The 14,912-nt window shown below is 36.9% G+C and overlaps 1 protein-coding gene across 3 annotated transcripts in view; it reads left to right on the plus strand.

Moving 5' to 3' along the window:
* The window catches only part of Cep162 (centrosomal protein 162), a 77,365-nt gene that overhangs the window by 47,534 nt on the left and 14,919 nt on the right, over window positions 1-14,912 (plus strand). For all 3 annotated transcript variants that reach the window (XM_070010828.1, XM_070010829.1, XM_070010830.1), the window contains exons 19-24: window positions 375-501; window positions 1,830-1,993; window positions 3,091-3,195; window positions 6,202-6,414; window positions 10,199-10,842; window positions 13,594-13,735. In XM_070010828.1, coding sequence (XP_069866929.1) covers window positions 375-501; window positions 1,830-1,993; window positions 3,091-3,195; window positions 6,202-6,414; window positions 10,199-10,842; window positions 13,594-13,735 — 1,395 coding nt within the window. The remainder of the gene's footprint in view (window positions 1-374; window positions 502-1,829; window positions 1,994-3,090; window positions 3,196-6,201; window positions 6,415-10,198; window positions 10,843-13,593; window positions 13,736-14,912) is intronic.

Raw genomic sequence — 14,912 nt, forward strand, 5'->3', positions numbered from 1 at the left:
TTCAAGGAACAGCAAGTAGTTCTCTGGCTAGAATATGAGGAAGATTTACAGTAGCTGTCATTAGTACAGTCAAAACTAGGTTATGAGATCCTGAAGGTCATGGATAAGGACTTTGGGCTAACCCTGAGAAATGAGCCATGAGAAAATTTTAGATAGAAGAGTGAGATTAACTGCCTGTGCACTAATCCCATTGGCTGCTGTAAGAATAGATTGTAGGGGAGCTATTCATGATTTGAGGCTGTGGCAGGAAGAATTAATAAAATTAGAACTGAAATTTAGGAAAGTATACGTCATTTTTCTTTTTGATGCACTACAGACTATGTCATAATATGGTGTTTGGAAGTAACTTGTCTTTGTATTTCTCTAACGTCAAGAAAGAAAAAAGCAATTTGTTGGAAGAAATAAAAAGATTGAAGCAAGACAAACAGGCTCTTGAAGTAGACTTGGAAAAAATGAAGAAAGAGAGGGACCAAGCCAAAGATCAGATTGCTTATGCCACAGGTAAAAAATGGAGCTGAAATGGGTTACCTTTCTACGGATCATTATGCTAACCTTGAATTTTAGTGTTAGAAAATGAATAGTATAATTGTTTTTCCTTTAAGCATGTGGTAATCCTAGAACATCTTTGTAGTTATTAAAAGATGTGTACCTTCCATTAGTTTTTAATTGAATAATTGGAAGATCAAAGAAAATCGGGGATTATTTTGGACTCGTGGCATTTTCTGCTTAGTGTTTACATGTCTGTGATCCCAGCTATCTTATGAACCTCCTGAGGGCAAGCTCTATCTTCTTATCCCTGGGTCTGAAAAGTATTGGTAAGTATTTGAACCAAATGAGCCACATACACTGCACTGTGTTTTTCTCCACTATGAAAATCAAATACGTAACACAAAAAACAAGAATACTTTTAGAAAGAAATTGCAAGAGAGAAGACAGGGTACTAAGTCCGAGTTGCAGGGAAGGTTGACATTTGAGGTGGGCCTTAACAGCTAGTAGGATTTGACAGTGAAGAAAGAGAGGGAGAATGCTCAAGTTTGGCCAGTGAGCACATTGTCAGGTGCACCTATGGATAGAGTCCGGGTGGCAAACACTTAAGTCAGGGCCGCTATGTTTGCCAAAGTAAAAATATAATAAAATGAAAATAAAATAATAATAACAAAGTAAAAATACTAATAAGATTTAAAAAACAATGCTATTTTTAAAATTTTTTAATTCAATTTTGCTGTACCAAGGTAATGGGAAGGAAGCACTTGTGAATGCTTCCTGTTTATTTTTATTTTTGGGGGGGGGGGGTGGGGGTCCGGTCGTGGGGCCTGAACTCTGGGCCTGGGCGCTGTCCTTCAGCTCTTCAGCTCAAGGCTAGCGCTCTACCACTTGAGCCACAGCACCACTTCTGGCTTTTTTCTTTTTGCTTATGTGGTGCTGAGGAATCGAACCCAGGGCCTCAAGCATGCAAGGCAAACGCTCTATCACTGAGCCACCTTCCGAGCCCCTTTTATTTTTAATTTATTTTTAATATAACTGTAGCTATTCTTCATTTTTCTTATAATTTTCCTCTGGAAACAACTTCACTTTTATGATGAAATTGGTGGGGAAAAACTGAGTTACCAAAGATATCTGGAAGTACATTGCTATGAGGTTGTAAAGACAGTCTCTTGCCTTCCATTGCTAAGACATTAAACTCTGTACTTTATTACATATGTCATTGGTTTCATGCCTTGTTTCCTAGTGTGTCTATTTAGACAGACACTGGTTTTCATTCAAAATATTGTTTCATTTATTTCCATTTTTTAATGCAATCTGGTTATTGAGTTACTTTCTCTTAATAGGGGAAAAATTATATGAAATAAACCTTTTAGAAGAAACACATAAACAAGAAGTCAGCCGTCTGCAAAAGAGATTACAGTGGTATGCTGAAAATCAGGAACTTCTGGATAAAGATACAGTTCGGCTTAAGGAAGCAAATGAAGAAATTGAGAAGCTTCAGCTTGAGGTAGTACATTATTTTAGAATGTATTACTGTAGATGAGCCCTGTGGTCTTCAAGCTCAGTTCTCCGTCTGCACCATCACTTGAAATCTGTGGTTTTTGATGGCCAACTTGGATTTGTGTTTGTGTTGGAGATGTGCTCCATTCACAGTGTGTGAGATCTGTGTGTTCTGAGCTCTGCCTTTAGGAGCAACCTGGAACCTCTCACCTGAGCTGTTTTCCTCACCAGCTCCTGAGGATCTTGAAGAAGTCAGGCTCGTTGCATTCATTAACTTGGCCTTTGGGACTCTGGCCTCACTTTATCCCATATATTGACTTATACCATTTTCTTTAAATGTCAGCTTAAATTTCTGTTTCCCAGAAAATGTCTCCTGACCTGCTTATCTAATGGAGCTAGCAGTCCCACCCCTCTGTTCTTTGTTCCTGTTCTTTCATTTTACCTTCTTCTCTTTATAGCATTTGTCCCTGTCTGAGTAATTTTATTTATCTTACTTCACTTATTAGCTTAATATACACCCTTGAGAGCAGGGACCCAGTTTATCTTGCCCTAGCAGCCATATGCTACCTCTGGGAAGTACCAGAATTACAAAAGCTCAGTGCTTGTTGAAGAGTGAATTGCTGGGATAAATAATAGAGTTTCTTTCCCTTTTTTTAGATTTATCTTTATTTAAAGATGATGTACAGAGGGGTTACAGTTACATAAGTTGGGTAATGAGTACTTTTCTTTTTTAACAGTGTCACTGCACCCCTCGTTTTCTCCCAATTTCCCACCCCCAACCTCCTACCCCTACAAGTTGTATAATTCAGTTTCAATATAGTGTCTAGTGAGTATAACTGCTGCATGTTGTACCCTTTGTCCCACAATTTCTGTCCTTCCCCTTCCCCTCCCCAAAACATAAACTTACATACAAGACAAAAGGAATAGAAATCAAAAACAGTGCCAAAGGAAAGAAAACAAAAACAAAAAGCAAATTAACAAAAACCTCTTGTTTTCATTTCTTGGGTTTCATCTTGATAAACATTTTAAATGAGCATATGTACATAGCTATTGTTTTCTGCTGTTTTAAATATTCTTCTTACTCTCTTCTTTCTGTACTGACAGATTGAGAAATTGAAAGCTGAATTTGGTACTCCATCTACTCACCAGAAGTTACTTTCAAAAGGTAGAGCAGTTGATGCCAAAAGAATTCAGGACCTAGAACGACAAGTATGTGTAAAGACTAGATTTTTATGAAGGTACTTTTTATATACAATGCATTTTTGTTTCAGCATTTCCTACAAGATGTACTGAAGTGGAGAATTTTTGTTTTAAAGTGACATTAATAAACAACACTTTATACAATTGATGACTTTATAAATAAGCAATTTTTAGACTAGTGCTCCTCAGTTATATGGAGACCCATCAGTGGAAGGTCATTTTGAATCCCAGCTCTAGTACCTATCTAGGAAGAAGGAAGCAAAATTCTGAAGCTCTGGGCTTAGAGTTAGGATTCTTCCTCCTATGCTGGCAATACTGGCACATACCTAATAGTCCCAGCTACTTAGGAGGCTAAGGCAGGAGGATTGTTTGAACTTAGGAGTGAACTCTAAAAAGGTTACTTAAAAAAAAAGTAAGACCTCCTGCTCTGATGTAAGGCAGGTGAGAGAATAATGTAGGAAGAATGTCTTTGGGTTGGGAATGTTGGTAATACTGCAAAGTGATAAGAACACACTAAAAACAGAACATTAATGAACTTTAACTCTTACTTGACTTACACTTAGAAATAATGCATGCCATGGTCAGTGTGGCTGGAAGATCTTTGTTAAAATCATATAGTAAGACCATTAGGATAAACGTAGGAGAATAAGCAGTTTGGGGGAGAGGTATAATTTCTTTATTTTCCTTCTATTTTTAAACCATTCACTTATTATTTATATTCACAGATGAATATTAAAATGAGTACAAAATTTCATCTTTGTTCATAGAGAACATGATTCTATAATCACAGCATGATACTTACATCTGTGGCTATTATTCCATCACAAATCCAAATCTGTGAGGTCATCACTAGGTTCATTGTTATCCTTGTTTTATGAGAAAAAGAAAAACTAAGCAAAAAATAAAAACAAAACTTTTGTTCATTTTACCAGACCTTCTTTTCCTTATGTTGAAAGGTATGACTCAGTTTGGTTTAGGGACCAAGAAAGGAACAAGACAAAAATGGTATGAAGAGCTAAGAGTATTCTAAAGGGAATGTAGTCCAGGATTTTGCTTAGAATTTTTTTTCAGTGTTTGAGGTTTAACATAACCAGCATAGAAGAAGCCATGCAAACTAGGAGAGAAAAGGTACTAGTCCATAAAAAGGCTTTTTAAAGAGAATATGTAGAAATGAATATATGAAAGTTAAAATGTGAAAATACACTTAAGATGAAAATTAAGACTTGAATTGGGGGTACTATTGACAAGAAATAAACTTTTATAAAAGTCATCTTTTGTTAGCATTATCACTAAACATGTATAATTACCTTTGATTATGTCTTTGTAGAATATTATTCCCCGTTTAGTAGTATTTTTATAGTTGGATTTCTGTGTAACCAAATGCTATCTTATTTATTCTATGTTCATGAGAATTTCTAGCCTAATGATTTTAGGCCTGAATATTTATTTTGTGATTAAGGTATATCACAATGTATTCAGAATCATTCTGGAATATGTTCTAAACTAATTATAAATTATTTCTTTTCAAAATAGAATATAAGTAAAAACAGGGTTAATTAGATGTGAAAATTGTTTAATGCAAAAATTAAGGTAAAAGTAAAATTAATTCTCCCTGAAAATTATATATGTATTTCAAGATGCCAAAATTAGATCTAAAGCGTTTGTGTAATATTTAAATAAATCCAATTAAAATCAATTAAAATATTTCAAATAAATTTATTTCTAAAATCTAATTCTCTTTTTAATATATATTATGTATGTTTATATGTATATACCTCCAAATAGTTACAGTTCATGAAAATAGGTAGATTTTATTAGTCAAAGGAAAGAAAGTTTTGAAGATTTTTTAAGTAAAACAAATTATTAGTATTTAGATTTTGATGTATCTCTATGGTGCACCAATGAATACAAAAAGTTTTCAGTAATGAAAATATTTGCTGTCAATTTTGCAAATGGTATATGATCCTTAAATGTTAAATCTAAATAATGTTGTCTTGAAGCAGGATTTTGAGTCTCACCACCCATCTTGCCTTAGACAAAGTAATAATAAATAAAACAATGACAATAATGAAAGCTAGCATTTATAAGTCCTCACTATACATGTTGGGTTTTCATAGGGATAAATGTCAGTTGATCTGCAGTTTCAAAACCTTGAGTTGGTACTTTTCACATCAATATTTTTTAATGTGCGTTGAGGAGTAGAGGTCAGGAGGTCCTGAAGCTGGTTGTACAGTCTGATCACACATGCATGCTCTTAACCTATACTACAGTGCATCTCAGCTGCATTGTTGCATTCTGAGAAAATTTTAAAAAAGAATATTTTAAAATATATTTTTCAAATATATCTTAACCATAATATCTTTTAAAAAGCAAGTATGTAAAACATATGTAGTACCATGTATGATTTCTATGCAGCCTGGTACAGTTCTTTTCTTCTAGAAAGACTGTAAAAGATATTATATTATAGACATAATAAAAAGTATCCTTTTGTGAAAACTTCATTATATGTCATCTGGTTCTTCTTGTTTCCCCATTAAAATAAGTCATTTTAAATTATATTAAGCTTATTGGAGAGGCTTGATGGGAGAGAGTGTTGGTTAGAGATTGTTACCACAGGGCAAGTGCCTAGAAAATGATATTAATTGCAGAAACTTTGTGTGTTCTTGTGCATATAAGTAATCTTTCACCCAGTGGATAGTAGTGCTATTGTTTAAAAAGGGCCTATGGAGGTGAGAGGTTTGTACTCGTATAACCATTTTTTACTAATATAACAAAAGAGCAGACTATGTAGCTAAAGAGAATTTCTTAAACTAACCAGTAGTTACTTGGAGATGGATTAGAAGGCTTTTGAATTAGATAACTTTTTGAAATTGCACTGTACCTTTTACTTGGTCTGGAGACATGCTATAAACCTCTTTGATATGACTAATAAGCATAATCTAAGTTTATATGTTAAACTCTGCTTTATTTTTACTTAGTTTTATATATTTACATATGTTCAAACCATCTTGATAGGTTAAGGAAATGGAAGGAATTCTCAAGAGAAGATACCCCAACTCTTTACCTACTTTAATTCTGGCTGCTTCAGCAGCTGGTGGTATAGTAGATAGAAATACAGTGGAATTTATGGAAAATAGGGTAAAAAAGTTGGAAGCTGAACTGGAGGGTAAAGACGAAGAAGCAAAGAGAAGTCTTCGTACCATGGAGCAACAGTTTCAGAAAATGAAGGTAAACGCCAGCTGGCTAAGGAAATGGATCATGGGGATAGGACTTCCAAGAGCCCATTTTAGCAAAGCTCTAGACACCTTGCCCTCAAAACCTTTACCACCAGTACTAGTATATAAAGAAACCTAGACCCATTAAATCTTGTTCCCTTTTCAGCACCCTCTTTTTATTTGGGCCTAATAAGCAATCACAAAGTGTTCTTTGCATTGTTCCTCTTAATATTAAAATTAGTGGAAATGAAGTCAGAGAAAAATAAAACAACTGATACATACTCAGTATAAAATGAAAGAAATTACTATGTTTAAAAATATTTTTTTCCTGGGCTGGGAAGGTGGCTCAGTGGTAGAGCACTTGCCTTGCATGCTCAAGGCCCTGGGTTCGATTCCTCAGCACCACATAAGCAAAAAAGTAAAAGCCGGAAGTGGCGCTGTAGCTCAAGTGGTAGAGCGCTAGCCTTGAGCTGAAGAGTTGAGGGACAGTGTCCAGGCCCAGAGTTCAGGCCCCACGACCGGACCCCCCAAAAAAAATATTTTTTCCTAAATTTACCTAGATATTAATGAACCATTGAGGCACAATGACACATTTTGGGGAGTGGTATAGGGCAGGGGTTTCTCTGTTTGATTTGGTTTTGAGAGTGGGGTATAGAACTTGCTAAGCAAGCACTGCACCACCAAGCCATATTATAGCCCAGCTTTATACCCACACTCCTCTGTTGATGCTCCTATTTTTCTTAAGAGAGATAAATGGCATTTATGTGTAGATTATAGCTGGGTCTTTCCTTATCCTTTAGTCCTACATCCACAGAGATTTGTATATTCTGCTTCTTTCCCAAAATGAACTTATTTCTGACCCTCAGATCCCAGCCCAAATATTTGCTTCCCTAAAGAAACCTTCCCTTGGGCCTCCTGGTTGATGAATTCTCTGTGGAAGCATTCTTAGCACCTTTCCTTCATACATTCATCATAGTTTTAACCATTTGGTTAGATTGTAAGTGGTCTCTTTCCTCTCTATATGTGGACTCATGGCTGGGACTGTTCTATTCTTACCGCTTCATCTTTCCATCAGCAAGGTGTTTAGCACATTTAATGCATAATTTAATTAATCCCTAAATTAGAAGATATTGGTAGGATTGACAGTCCTTAAAGATCTCAGTATTATGACTCTAGTAGAGCAAACACACAGTTAAGTAAATGTTTATTACTGTTGCTATTTTACTGACCAAATTGGGACTCAGACACAAACTCAAACTTCCTACTCTAATTTTATATATCTAAATTTGCCTACCCTAACATTTCCCTTTTTCTACTTCCCTACTTCATCCTATTCCTGACCCTACTCCCTACTTGTCATTTTCTTCATTCATTTACAATTCCCAGTACACATTTAGCATTCACTTACATTCAAGTATCATCTTCCTATTTCTAAATATCCTTGCATCCACTTAATCCAAGGTTTACCTTTATACCTCAGAACCAAACTTGAATGTGCTGTCTCTGTGCCGTCTTCCCACCTTCTTGGTTCCTCTACATAGCAGGCCACCTTCTCTCTGAACCATGTTCCCAAAGTCATTACTAGCAGTATCATGGAACATTGTAGCTATTATTGTGTTGCTGTCCTCACCAGGCTGTGAACTGTTTGAAATAAAAGAACTGAATCTCTTTTACCTGTGGAACCAAGCTCAATGACAGTCATGAAGTTATAGCCCAATAAATATTCACTAACACTATGAACACTGATTACTCAGTCCATAGAGTGATCAGTTTATTCTAAGTATTTAATTTATTTAGTATATGAAAGCTTCATAGAAATTCCAAGCTGTTATGTTCCTTATAACCATTTGTAAGTTGATGTTTTAGGGTTTAAAAAGTGCTGCTCCCTCAAACATTTCTGTATTTACCTACCACTTGCTTTACATGTTTACCCTCAAAGACAGTGTTTTACAGATTGCATCAACAAGGGTGCAGAATAGGTTGGTAGTAACCTGTTGATTTAAAATTAATAATTTTTAACTTAGTAAACCTTAGTTTTATTTAAATTTAAAAAAAAATTTTAACCAGTCTGGGGTTTGAACTCTGGGCCTGAGTTTCTTTTGCTCAAGGCAAGTGCTCTACCACTTGTGCCTCAGTGCCACTTCAGCTTTAAGTACTTTATTGGAGATAAGAGTCTCACAGAGTTTCCTGCCCAGGTTGGCTTCGAACCATAATCCTCAGATCTCAGCTTTGAATAGCTAGTGTTATATGTTATGAGCCACCAGTGGCAGGCTTCTTAATTTTATTTTTAAAGCTCAAAAAATTGGGGGTTATGGATAACCCCTGTTGTCACTGTCCCTGGTGTCCTATATCTTGTATATACACTTTTCTAATTTGAGGAGGGGAAGGGAAATAACAAAATGCTGAAATAAAGATATAAGATGACCCATTGTAACAATGATATGTACAAGATAGTATGTTGAAAACGAACTTTACAACTTTGTGGGGAGGGGGGTTGGGGAGGGAAGAGTTGAAGAGGAAAGGGATGGTAGGGGAAAAACAAAGGAGGGAGTAACAGTGCTCAATAGAAAATGGACTCATTACCTTGCTCATGTAACTGTAACCCCTCTGTACAGTATCTTTACAATAAAAAATATATATTTAAAAAATGGGGTTATTCAAGCACATATGGGTCAAATGTTAGAGCAAGTTTAAAGTCCTTATTTCCAAGCCTCTTTCTTATTAAAGAAAAGAGAGACACAGAGAGAGAGAGACACAGAGATGAGAGAGAGAGAGAGAGAGAGAGAGAGAGAGAGAGAGAGAGAGATTTAATGTTATGGCCTCCTTCAGAGGAGAATTTAAGTTTATTCTCAGATGTACCTATAAATATAAAAGTAAACACATGGAGGGGAAGGGGAAAAAAACAAATGGTTTAAATAGGGATACAGGTGGACCCATTGCAACAATGAGATGTACAAATCGTTATGTCGAAAAATGAACTTTACAACTTTGGTGGGGGGGGTAGCGGGGAGGATGGTGGGGAGCGGGGGGGAGGATGGGAAGGGGAAACAAAGGAGGAGGCAACAATGCTTGATAAGAAATGTACTCATTATCTTGCCCATGTAATTGTAATCCCTCTGTACAGTATTTTCACAATAAAAAAATAAATAAATAAAAGTAAACACACTGTGTAGTATGCAGGTGGTTAAAAATGAATTAACTGAAGTATAATAGGCTCTATGGGAGCTCAAATAGTATAAATTATTTAGAAAGACTAAGTCAAAGAACAACAATATCAACACCAGGAAATAGGTACTTACAATGGGAGAAGAGTACAAGAATGAAGGCGGAAGGCAAGGATTCATCGCATATACTACAGAATTGAGTAAAGTTAGGAAATGACTGGGTTGAAGGGGGGTGATGTTGAAGGGATGACACAGATCAAGATGCATGGTATACATGAACTGCCTTGTTAAATAACAAAAAATAAATAAATACACAACCTGAAAATTAATAAAGGTGAGGGAATGGGGTGGGCCAGAAGGGGTGGATGAGAATGTTGCAAGATCCAGCATTGATCAAGCTGGTTTTTGAATGGAAACTCCTTTGTAAAATTAAAAATAAAATTAAAAACATTCCCCCAAAAAACAAAAAACTTGAAGAATCTGGCTATGTAGTGAATGCCTAATGAAGATATAGGTAGGACACAGCAGAATTCAGGCTTCATCAATTAATGAAAAATGAAGTATTATATGGATATTGAACATGAATATGAAACATGAAAGATTTGATGAATATTCTGTGGATTCTTTTTCCAGATCCAGTATGAAAAAAGACTAGAGGAGCAAGAGCAGCTGCTTGCTGACAAATTGAAGGAAGAACCCCAGAACCAAAATGACACCAGGGTTAAGGCACTAGAGACAGAGCTCAAGGACATTAAGGAAGCTCATCTGACCACCGTGAGAAACCTTGAAACAGAAATAGATCTTCTTAAACATAGGAATACCGAATTAAAACATAAGAAAAATGACAGAGATGGTAAAGATCTCCAGTCTATAGAATTGCAGGTAGAACAGGCCCATGCTAAAGCAAAACTGGTAAGACTTAACGAAGAACTGGCTGCAAAGGAAAGGGAAATACAAGAGCTTTCAAGAACTGTGGAGAGGCTTCAAAAGGAGAGGAGAATGATGCTATCTAGTCAGAACTTGAAGGGAAAAGAAGATTCATCTTCAAGAGTGAAGAAAGATGCTTTGCCCCCAAATAAAGGAAATGCAAAGTACATTTTTGGACCCTTAAGTGGCAAACTGTACCAGCCACACATTTTTACCGATTCCCACATTTCAGAAGTTTTGCAGGAAAACTACAGATTGAAAAATGAGCTAGAGGGATTAATTTTGGAGAGAAATAAACTGAAGATGGAATCTGAAGCAGCAGTGAGCCAGTTTGAAAACTCCATGAAAAGGTAAAATGATAAATTGTTTCTAAAATATGAATATGAAAGATTTTTAAAAGTTGTAAGACAGAGCTGGTTGCTCATGGCTCATGCCTATATTCCTAATTACTCCAGGAGTATTAGGTCTGAGAATCTCAGTTTGAAGCCAGGGCAGGAAAGTCCATGAAACTCTTATCTCCAATTAACCCTCCAAAAGCCAGAAGTGGAGGTAGGGCTCAGGTGCTGGAGCACTAGTCTTGAACAAAAAAGCTCAAGGACAACATCCAACACCTGAGTTCAAGCCATAGAACCAGTGCTCGCTCTCTCCCGCTCTCTCTCCCTCTCTCCTCCTCTCCCCCTTTTCCCCCTCTCCCTCTCTCCCTCTCTCCTTCCCTCTCTCTTTCTCTGTCCCTCTCTCCCTTTCCCTCCCTCCTTCTCTCTCTCTCCCTCTTTCTCCTTCTCCCTCTCTTACACACACACACACACACACACACACACACACACACACACACACACACACACACACACACACACACACACACACACACACACACACACACACACACACACACACACACACACACACACACACACACACACACACCAAGTTGTATTTTTTCTGGATAATTTAATCCCTATCCAAATTCTTTTTTTTTTTATTGTGAGAATACCGTACAGAGGAGTTACAATTACATGGGCAAGATAATGAGTACATTTCTTATCAAGCATTGTTGCCTCCTAGTTGTTTCCCCTTTCCAAATTCTTTATTAAATTTTTAAGGTATGTTACTTTGCTGAGCATAAATCTGCTGATACCTAATTCTCTACCTGCCAGAGGCCTTGATTTTTACAAAATCTGAGGCAGAGTCCTGTCAAAAATCAGCTATCAGAACAAATTGAGTCCTGAGGCTGAGTTTTGTGATAGATGATGCCTGTAATCCTAGCCATTTGGGAAGCAGAGCTAGATCTTTAATTTAATCTTCAATTTTTTAACCCATAAACAAGTTCTTCCTGTGAGTTTTCCATTCCTGTCTGTAGCTATGGCCAAGAAATATTTGCCTCACTTGTTCCTTGGATTTATGGTGTATAGGGTACTTCCTCATACATTTTCCTCATTTTTCTTTCTTCCTTAGTATAGTAAACCAGTGCTACAAACCTAGCTTACTGTAGTTTTATCACCCTTTACCTCCTCTGTCATTATGCTTCAAAAATGCTTTTAATATCCCCATATCCATCCCAGTCACTGTGCCCTCCACGATTCTGAGCTTTTTGAATATCAGGACCAAATTTCTCTATTCCCACCACCACTGTAGTAATCCTCTCCATGCATAACTTACCCTGTTTCTTCATGCCTTTTGCTCACCTTTTCCATAAAACATTTCTTAAACCTCTCCAGGAAATTGTTTGTTCCCACCTGCAACTCCCACACAATTTATGTATCAGGAGAGCATTAACTACGTATAGCCTTGTAGCTCCTTGAAAGCGTAAAGATATGCTTGTTTTTGTCCCCACAACAAGCTGGTATAGTTGCAGAAAGAACATGGAAAGGCACCTAATGTATGCCTATTGATTGACTGGAAGACGTGTCATGTCAGTGATTGAATTGTCATTGCAATCCTGCTCTAAACCTTATTTTTTTCAGTCCTGAAAAGAGTAGTAGCAAGTCATTTCAAAATAATACATTCTTTCCCAAAATAATTTAAAATTCTTTTTTTTCTGGTAAATTTGCCTTTAAGTCTTTCTAGTATTGTCAGTCTGTTTCTCAGATAGTTCTTATCCTGAGAAATAATTTTACTTCCTACTGCTTTTTACTTGTTCCTAGAACTCTAACCCTACTATTTCCATGGAGAAACAGTCATATTGTCAAACAGCTGATAAGCCTCTCCATAGTTTATAAGTTGCTGTATTAGCACATATGAGTAGTGATCTTTAACTTTACCATTCTTTAACTGCCTATGAATGTGTATATCTTGTCATAGAAATTTTCTCTCACAATTATGGCCCCAGGTAATTAAATGCAGGTTTTCCTTGTGTCCTAAGAATTACCCTAAATATCATTTTATTCTCACAGCATACAACTAGCCTCAGAGCCATATCCATGGACCAAAATACAAACCATTAAGTTTCTGAAGGGGTTAGTTGTGCTCATACAAACCAGAATCAGAACAAGAAATGTTGAGTGTATCTTAAAAGGATGTAAAACACTTCACATTCAAGCAGATACTTCAGGGGGCTGGGAAGGTGGCTTAGTGGTATAGCGCTTGCCTTGCATGCATGAGGCCCTGGTTCGATTCCTCAGCACCACATAAGCAAAAAGAAAAAAGCCGGAAGTGGTGCTGTGGCTCAAGTGGTAGAGCGCTAGCCTTGAGCTGAAGAGCTGAGGGACAGTACCCAGGCCCAGAGTTCAGGCCCCACATCCAGACCCCCCCCCAAAAAAAAGACTTCAAGCAGATACTTCAGAACCTCAGATTCCTTCAGAGAATGTACAAAATGTGATCTAAATTATAAAATCTGGATCTACAATTATTGATTATGAAGTCTGGAGCTATAATTACTGATCTTCAACTCTAGACATCTTTTCATAAACTTAAGTTTGCCCCTTGTACAATCTAGTAAATAGTGAGCTCATGGAGTGTTGTAAGAACCCATGAGTAATCATGTATGCAGCACTTAGCAATAATAACTACCCTCTCTCTCGTTACTGCTTCCAGGCTTCCTACACTATTTTTTGTGCTAACTTAATTAAAAGTTAAAGAGCACTTTTCTCTCATTTTCTCTCTAGGGTCAAGGAAGACTCTGCAGCACAAATTGCATCCCTCAGAGCATCTCATCAGATGGAAATAGAGAAGCTCCTTTGCCAAAATGCAGTCGAAAATTCTTCTTCTAAAGTTTCTGAACTGAATCGTAAGATAGCAACTCAAGAGGTAGGTGACATTTCTCTCTTGGTCTGAGACTTAAATACATATTTTTGTTTTGGTTTGTTTTTGTTGGTTGTGGGGCTTGAACTCTGGGCCTGGGCGCTGTCCCTCAGCTCTTCAGCTTAAGGCTAGCACTCTACCACTTGATCCACAGCGCCACATCCAGTTTTCTGAGTGGTTTATTGGAGATAAGAATCTCAAGGACTTTCCTGCCCGGGCTTGCTTTGAACTACTATCCTCAGATCTTAGCCTCCTGGGTAGCTAGGATTATAGAGGTGCCCAGCCACTTAAATATATTTTTAAGACAGTTAAAAATATTTAATTTGGACCAGTTTTAATTTCAAATTGAAATTAGATGATAGAAATGAAAAATATTTTTTAATAGAAGAGGACATCATTGCCATGTATTTAACTTTTCTACTTCAAAATTATACCGTGTAAATGTTGTTACAGTTTACAGTTTTGTCCCTGTATTTCCAAATCTTCCTTTAAAGAGTTTCTAACGTGGGCTGGGAAGATGGCTCAGTGGTAGAATGCTTGCCTTGTATGCATGAGGCCCTGGGTTAGATTCCTCAGCCCCACATACACAGAAAAAGCCTAAAGTGGAGCTATGGCTCAAGTGGTAGAGCGCTAGCCTTGAGCTAAAGAGCTGAGGGTCAGTGCCCAGGTCCAGAATTCAGTCCCCATGACCAACAACAACAACAAAAAGAGTTTCTAACAGAAGTTTGAAGTGTGTCTAGCATGATTAGGAACTTAGTATTGGAATGTTGAACCATCCCTCTCTATTGTAACTCCCACTGGGGAGCAGTTATCTGTAGGCATTCCTCCTGAGAACTATAAACCATCAGGCACTGGTGATAATAAACAGAGAGAACTTCTCTTCTGAAAACTGTGATGATACTCCTAAGCATTTCCTTGAATAAAATTATCTTCAAAGGAATAGGTGACCATACTAAGAATGCCTTACAGTATCTGCCCTCTTCTGTGATGTTAGTAGATTGAAAACAGCATTAAAAGTAGAGCTCTTATCTGCAATTACAAAGATGCTTCAAAGAAAAGGAAAATGGCAGGATGCAGCTGGTGAAGTGGAAGAATATTCATGTTCATTTTTTTAATCTTCACTATAGGCTTTAAATTTGTAAAAATCACCATTAGGGACAAGTTTCAAGAAATAATTTCTTCA

Source organism: Dipodomys merriami, unplaced genomic scaffold (genome assembly GCF_024711535.1).
Source record: "Dipodomys merriami isolate MVZ:Mamm:240054 unplaced genomic scaffold, mDipMer1.0.p SCAF_8, whole genome shotgun sequence".
Lineage (NCBI taxonomy): Eukaryota > Metazoa > Chordata > Mammalia > Rodentia > Heteromyidae > Dipodomys > Dipodomys merriami.